Raw genomic sequence first — 7,652 nt, 5'->3', positions numbered from 1 at the left:
TCCGTAGGAAACATCTTAAGGTCCTGGAGTGGCCTAGCCAGTCTCCAGACCTGAATCCAATAGAAAATCTTTGGAGGGAGCTTAAAATCTGTGTGGCCCAGCGACAGCCCCGAAACCTGAAGGCTCTGGAGGAGATCTGTATGGAGGAGTGGGCCAAAATCCCTGCTGCAGTGTGTGCAAACCTGGTCAAGAACTACAGGAAACGTCTGATCTCTGTAATTGCAAACAAAGGTTTCTGTACCAAATATTAAGTTTCATTTTTCTGGTGTATTCAATACTTATTTCACACAATAAAATGGAAATTAATTATTTAAAAATCTTACATTGTTTTTTTCTGGATTTTTGTTTTAGATTCCATCACTCACAGTTGAAGAGTACCAATGATAAAAATTACAGTCATCTACAAGCTTTGCAAGTGGGAAAACCTGAAAAATCAACAGTGTATCAAATACTTGTTCCTCCACTGTATGGAGGGTGCGCAGGCACTGTGTGCTGGCTCTTCCATCAGGATAAATTCCCTCTGGGATCAAAGTAGTTTTGAATTGAATAAGTGTAGTTTCCTCTGTGTAAAACACTCTGTTAGAAACACAAATTAGTGTGGTACTTTATTTATATATAATTATACAATGGATTTATGGGGAATGTGAAAGCCAATTCTCTCTCAGAAACATTTTGAGACAGTAGTCCACGCCTTTTGTTACCACTCGGCTGGACTACTGTAACACACTTTATACAGGCATCAGTGAGTCCTGTATCTCACAGCTGTAGAGGGTACAAAATGCCGCTGCACGTCTTTTAACTGGCACACGAAAGTTTGATCATGTTTCTCCTGTTTTAGCCTCCCTGCACTGGCTGCCCGTATATTTTAGGATTCGTTTTTAAGTTTTGTTGTTTGCTTTTAAAGCTCTTAATGGTCTTACTCCACCATATCTGTCCAATCTGCTCCAACCCTATAGGCCCTCTTGATCCCTCAGGTCAGCTGACCGGCTGCTCCTGACTGTGCCCAAGACAAAGCACAAGCTTAGAGGTGACCATGCTTTTTCTGTGGCAGCTCCTAATTTATGGAACAACCTTCTTTTGGACATCAGACAGGTGTTGTCCCTGTCTGTTTTTAAATCTCTTCTTAAAACTCATCTTTTCTCTATGGCCTTTGAACACAATTTGTAGTGTTGTTTTTATGTTTTATTTTCATTTTTTTATTGATTTTATGAATGTATGCATGTTTTATTATGTGTACAGGACTTTGGTCCTGTGGGTGTTTAAAGTGCTCTATAAATAAGGATGGTATGGTATATGGTATGGTATGTGAGTTTTTTAGCTTCAGCCATTGTTTGGTGTCAAAATTCACTCCCGAAATGCTGTCCTCTAATCCATTCCAGGTTTTAATGAGAAAAAATAGATCAACAGTTTGTGCTCCCACTTAGGCTAATGAGGGTTAATGCTGGTGTTCTTCTCATTAAACAAACATGGCTGAAGCTAAAAGAACTCTGTAAAACTTCATGAACTTTTTAGTTTTAGTTAACTAACTAAAACAAAGCTAAGCTACGTTCATGCAAGCTGCTTAAATGCTCAAGTTTAACAAGTCCAGATTGGGCATACTTATGTCTTAATCTAAGCCTTGTCTGTGAAATCGGCCCAAAATGTTCCTTAGCTGCTCTGTACCTGTTGAAAGACCCTGTAGTCTGCATACCCTCCAGCTTCTTTATCGGAGAAAATGGGATTCCTCTGGAGGTTATAGCTGGATGTGTGTCTCCTGATGAGCTGTTGCAGAGAATCAACAATGTTCAGCAGGTAATTTCTCTCTGTAATCAGAAGTGTGAGTGAGCCCCGAGGATCACTGTTATTAAACACAGTTCAAAACCAGATGTTTACATAGGCTAACTTCCCTGTTTTAGGTCAGTAACGATTTACATTATTTTTCTATTTGTTAAACACCCAAATAATGAGAGAGAGTTTTTGAAATAACTTTTCTAGAAAGTCACATGTTGACACTAAAATTACTATGCCTTTGTACAAGTTGTAAATGCCAATATGATTATGTCATGACTTTGGAGGTTTTTGAACGGGTAGCTGCCAACATTTGAGTTAATTGGAGGCATAACTGGATGCATTTCAAGGCACACCTCAAACACACTGTTTCTTTGTATGACATAATGGGAAAATCCAAACAAAGCCCAGATATCATCCATCATGGGGTGGGCCTCATCATGTTGCGGGGGTGTTTTTCTGCAGAAGAACCTGGTGTAATTCACATATGGAGGACAATATGAGAGAGAATAACATGTAGAAATGCTGAAGACATCAGCTACAAAGTTGATGCTTGGACACAGTTTTAAGGCTAAGCTACCAAATACTAAAAGCATGTACTATATGTAAATTTGCAACTAAAGAAAGTAAATGAAAGGTTGTCTAAATTTCCTCATTTCATTGTCATTTAAAAAAGTTAAATAACATTGTGAATCTCAATTTACCTAAAAGTTTTAGTCTGATTTGATGTTAAACAATAAAAACATTGTTCTATATCTTTTTATACTGTGTGTGTAATCATCTGTTTTCAACTTATGTTTTACATTAAAGTTACTGAATGTAAAAACTTTTATTTTGTCCTCATTTTGTATTTGTTTTCCAACAGATGCACATTCAGGAACTTGGCAATGCTAGAGCTGTAACAGAACCCAGTAATCCTACTGAGACCACCCCACCTGCTACAGTACCAGCCTCAACCCTCGATGGGCCTGCTGGGTCAGAAACAGCAGCCAGTGAGCCTGGAACCAAACCATGCACGGTAACAGGTGTGTATTATTTGATAATTCATCCTGAAATATTGTTCCGTAAAATTCTGAGTGGCTTTAAAATACACATGAAGGATATTTTTTAACTGATTAAGTGAATATGAGATACAGTACTGTATTTTATACTTTCTGATCATTTCAGCCTGTAAAGTTAAAGCAGAATAAGAGCTGGTGTGTGTCTTATCATGAGTTCTTTCTGTAGTCTAAACAAAATGAGTTACGTTCTGACGTCTGACGTAAAAGGTAACACCACCTCCTTCCTCTGTTCTACTCGATTCACTTTGGGTCGGGTCGGTTCGGTTCTGTTCAGTGTCCGTGTGTCTCCACGCAGTGTGTCCCTCACTCTGTGGGCGTAATAATGTGTGGACCGTCCGCATCGGCTTCAACTGTTGGGTACGGTGCGCAGCGCTGCGGCTTCTGAATAAATGAAAATGATTTAACACAGTTGTTTATACTTTTAGCAGCTCTTTTTTTATTCCACAGCTGAGCTGCTGAAAATGACAGATTTTCTTTTCTGGATCTCTGACAGACGGACTTCAATCTCTGAACTCGTAAAGTTCTTCTTTTTTATAATTATCGCTGTCATTTCTCATGAATGAATGGACACTTCCTTGTATGTGAGGCAGGAATCATAGCCTTATATGGTGTTTTTGGGGTGGTAATTATGCTAATCTCCTCTCGCGTGCACGAGCAGCTGGATACGATCAGGTGGAAATTACGCAGCTCATTTACGCACGTTTCCTGAAGATAGAAGAGTTTGTTGAATCTGACGTGACATGTTCGTACGAACCCTTTGTACGAACAAAAGTAAGAGAAATTTAGGATAAAAATACGAACATGTTCTTGCATGAGGCCCAATGTCTCTAAACTCACGAGAACATGCATCTTAATGTTAAGGACATTTGTTTTATACTGGTTGTCTTTATTCAGAGGGCTTATTTTAAGTTTTTGTTTCATTTTAGAGTTAATTTTTAATACTTTAAACTGTTAGTTTTTCAAAAATATTTTTGTAATATTTACAGGGTTTTACTAATCTTAAATAGCTAGAGGGAAATGAAATGAACACAAAGCAATGATAAAACTGGTGGGGCCACCAAATTTTGGATGGGTGGGGTGGGGCAAAGTCCCCCACTTGTTGTGTCCCTTGTGATTGACAGGTGTTGTTCCACAGAGGAATCAAGCTTGAGTCACAGCACTGCACATCTCTGGATCTGAGAGACAAACAGATACGTAGTTACAGTATATGTGGCTCTAGCAGGAACAAGATTTTACAAATTCTTGCCTGCTGAGTTATTAATCTGTTGCCCCCGTCTTAGGGCTTGGTGGTATGACCTCAAATTCAAATCACAGTATAAATTGAATCCCTTCTTGGTAACGGTATATATCGCGTTAGAAAATTATCATAAAAATTAAAGAATGTAATTTTTAGAGCCTTTTTTTTTCAGAAAACTAATCTTAATCAAACCCAGCAATTTTGCTTTAATATCAACGTGCCATACAATGAGCTTCTGCCTGCTGAACTTATCAGCTGCTGCTCTGCTGCGCGCTCATCTTCATCGCTGCACGCTCATCTTCATCATCAGAGCAGAAGCCGACTTTACATTAGCAAGATGGATTTACGACTGAACGAAAGTCCACGTCTTTTTTTATTTTTTTTATCATCTCTGTGGTGGATACATAAAAACAAGTTATTTTCTCCGACAACTTGGGTGTGAAAAAACTGTTGTTATTAAAGCTTCGCTCTGCTCGACGTGCAGCGGGAGGGAGGAAGGAAATGATCCCGACGTAACTTCTACAGCGGGAGGAGGAAATTTTGAGGATTTATTCTCTTTACGTGTTTTAAAACGCTATAATTTCTTCATTATATTTCAAACTCCTTCTCATTTGGCTTTGCACTCGCAGCCCTGTTGACACGGGTGCGATGATGTAATGACGATAGGACTGTAGAGGGTAAATTTCTACCGTAGGCCAACTTCATACTGTCTCTACCGTCAACTGCATATACTACGCAGCCCTACCTTGTCTGTAGCGTTTAGAAGTGCACTCTGCAGCCAGCCGCGCTCTGAGCAGATCAGATGACTGGAGGCGCATTATAGAGACATTGGGCTGAATGTAGTTTAGAGACACCAACAACTGGAWGCAAATTCCTTATGTATGTTAATACACTTAGCCAATAAAGCTGATTCTGAGTCTGATTCTGACACTCAGTCATTTTAGAGTCAATTCATTATCTCCATATTCCCAAGATTTCATCATGAACAAAACTCACTCAGAAAAAAATTGCATTAAAATAGACTGACCCTCACTCAACGAAATATAATAATTATCAAGCAGATAAACATACCTACGATATCCAAGCACAATCACTGTATTTCAAGTCTTCACATACTCTCAAAATCTTAAAAACAGACACCTCCACTCACATCAGTTTACTTTATAAGAACAGGTTTGGTTTAAAAGAAGCCGTTATTTTGTCATGCATGAAAACTTGTGAAAATCTGCACATAGCAATACTTCTGTTGGTAAAGTATTCCACTGTTGTGTGGCCACACCTGAAAAAATTGATTTGCTAAAAGACGTTTTACATTTGGAGACCCTACACTCACTGTGAATAGTTGAATGAGTGACTCTAGATTATTTTTCATTTACGTTCGCCTTCGTCTCAGAGATGTTAACAGCATCATTTGAGTTATTGTGAGAGCGAGGTCTCTTATTCAAAGAGGCAATTACCCATGATGCCTAGCGACTCCATAAGTAGGCTCCCTAGCCTGACCTCCTTCACTTTTCATTTGAGAGCGAGAGGTACGTATTGTTGTCACGGCACCATGCAGTGGTGAATTTGATATGTGATTGAGACGCTGTCTCTTTCTTTTACAGTGACGTTTGGTGGCGATTCATTGATATTGGTGGAGACGTAGTCTCGACATGAGTGATGATGAGTGTGAAGCCGGCCCGTCTCGGACTCGAGCGGACGTGCTTGATCTGTTTGGATCAGATTCGGACAATGGAGGTAGTTTTCGGGGCTTTTTGCCTTTTCGAACTCAGAGTGAGTTTACTCTTGTGTCTGGTCAGATTGACCGACCGAAGCGTCAGGCTTCCAGTGGTCCGCAACCTGTGGCGCAGGTAAAGAAAGCTAAGCTAAGTCTTGGTAAAAGAGGGTTAGCTCCGAACTACTTCCGGCGACGGCAGCCGGTTTGGCACAACAGTCAAAGAAACAGAGTGATGATGTTAACGTGCAACACAAGGCTGATCTGAATATAAGTGAGTTGAAATCACATCTTGGACTTTATCAGCTGATTGACAGCTTTTTAAAAAACTTTGATGACAATCACACGTGGTGATGAAAAGTGAAGGAGGCCAGKCTAGGGAGCCTACTTATGGAGTCGCTAGGCATCATGGGTAACTGCCTCTTTGAATAAGAGACCTCGCTCTCACAATAACTCAAATGATGCTGTTTACATCTCTGAGCCTCAGGCTCACTACAATTCAAATGATGTCCCTCATCCTGCACATCTGCTGGGATGAGGGAGCATGTTTTTCCAGAGCCCAGAGATATGATTTTTTAAAAGGAGGTACAGCAGAACTATGAGTAATCTTGAAAAGCAGACATATTTTTCTGTATCTAATTAGGTTGTCAAAATTGAGAATTATATACTTGGTAAGAATATGGCAATGATGAAACAACCATGTTTTCTTATCATGAATCTTGATATACTGTAAATGAATACTTTGTCTTAATTTAAGCAGCATGCTGTGGACATTAAATCATGTCTTTTAAACATGGCACTCAGGTTTTCATCAGTTGTTTTTTTATAAACCCACCTCCAGCTCTTAACAAAAGTGTTTCTCTGCTCGGGTCCTGCAAGGAGTTGGTGCCAGRGCTTTAGTGATGGATGCAGAAATAGCTGGTACTAAGTGAGCTGGAATTCCTGTTTAACACTGAAACCCATCTGGTGCACAGCAGAAATCGAAAGCTAAAAACTAATATACAAGTACCTGACAGTGTGCTATATCACAAACAGTAGTTGAAAAAAAAATCCAAGAAGGCTGCCAAAGCTAATTTTAAACTTCTTTAATTCAGCCAATTTTCAGTATAATAAGCTAAAAACTGTTATACTAGTAGCTGAGAGTAATCTCTATCACAAATAGTAGCTGTTGTTGGCAATACTCTTTTTTTCTGAACTTTATTGATTTATTATGGCTAAATATTAAATTCAAAGTAAAGTAAAGTAAAAAAAAGGTAACTTTTTTTATTTGTTTTTGTTTTTCTAATTAGGATCCGTCTCAAGTAATGTGGATGATGGCAGGTTTTCAAACACTCCAGCAGCATCTTCAGACCAGGCTGCTCAGGTGGAAGAAAACCTGGATTCTAAAGTAGAAAGGTAAGAGCACAATATAGTTCAAATTCTCAATAATAAAGACAGGATTTCTGACAGTTCAGCCCTAGGGGATAACTGTAAGGGTTATAAGAAGACCAAGTTTGTTGATTTAGATAATTTAATCATTAAAGAAACGTTAATCAGAAAATCTCAGAGATGAGACGTACGTTGAAGACCTCATCAGAGCTGTATTGGACGTGTCATCATTTACCTATACAGTGGGGAAAATAAGTATTTAGTCAGTCACCAATTGTGCAAGTTCTCCCACTTAAAAAGATGAGAGAGGCCTGTAATTGACAACATAGGTAGACCTCAACTATGAGAGACAAAATGTGAAAAAATATTTGAGAAAATCATTTTGTCTGACTTTTAAAGAATTTTTTTGCAAATAATGGTGGAAAAATTTGGTCACCTACAAACAAGCAAGATTTCTGGCTGTCACAGACCTGTAACTTCTATTTTAAGAGGCTCCTCTTTCCCC

The 7,652-nt window shown here is 38.9% G+C and overlaps 1 protein-coding gene across 1 annotated transcript in view; it reads left to right on the top strand.

Moving 5' to 3' along the window:
* Positions 1-7,652, top strand: part of ubxn4 (UBX domain protein 4) — a gene marked incomplete at its 5' end in the record, with an annotated part of 31,469 nt that overhangs the window by 2,966 nt on the left and 20,851 nt on the right. The window contains 3 exon segments of the mRNA XM_014026118.1: positions 1,673-1,791; positions 2,633-2,792; positions 7,069-7,174. Of these exon segments, the coding sequence (XP_013881572.1) occupies positions 1,673-1,791; positions 2,633-2,792; positions 7,069-7,174 (385 nt within the window).

The sequence above is a fragment of the Austrofundulus limnaeus genome, unplaced genomic scaffold (assembly GCF_001266775.1).
Source record: "Austrofundulus limnaeus strain Quisiro unplaced genomic scaffold, Austrofundulus_limnaeus-1.0 Scaffold526, whole genome shotgun sequence".
NCBI lineage: Eukaryota > Metazoa > Chordata > Actinopteri > Cyprinodontiformes > Rivulidae > Austrofundulus > Austrofundulus limnaeus.
The sequence above is the reverse complement of the archived record's forward strand: the minus strand, read 5'-3'. Positions and strand labels throughout refer to the sequence as shown.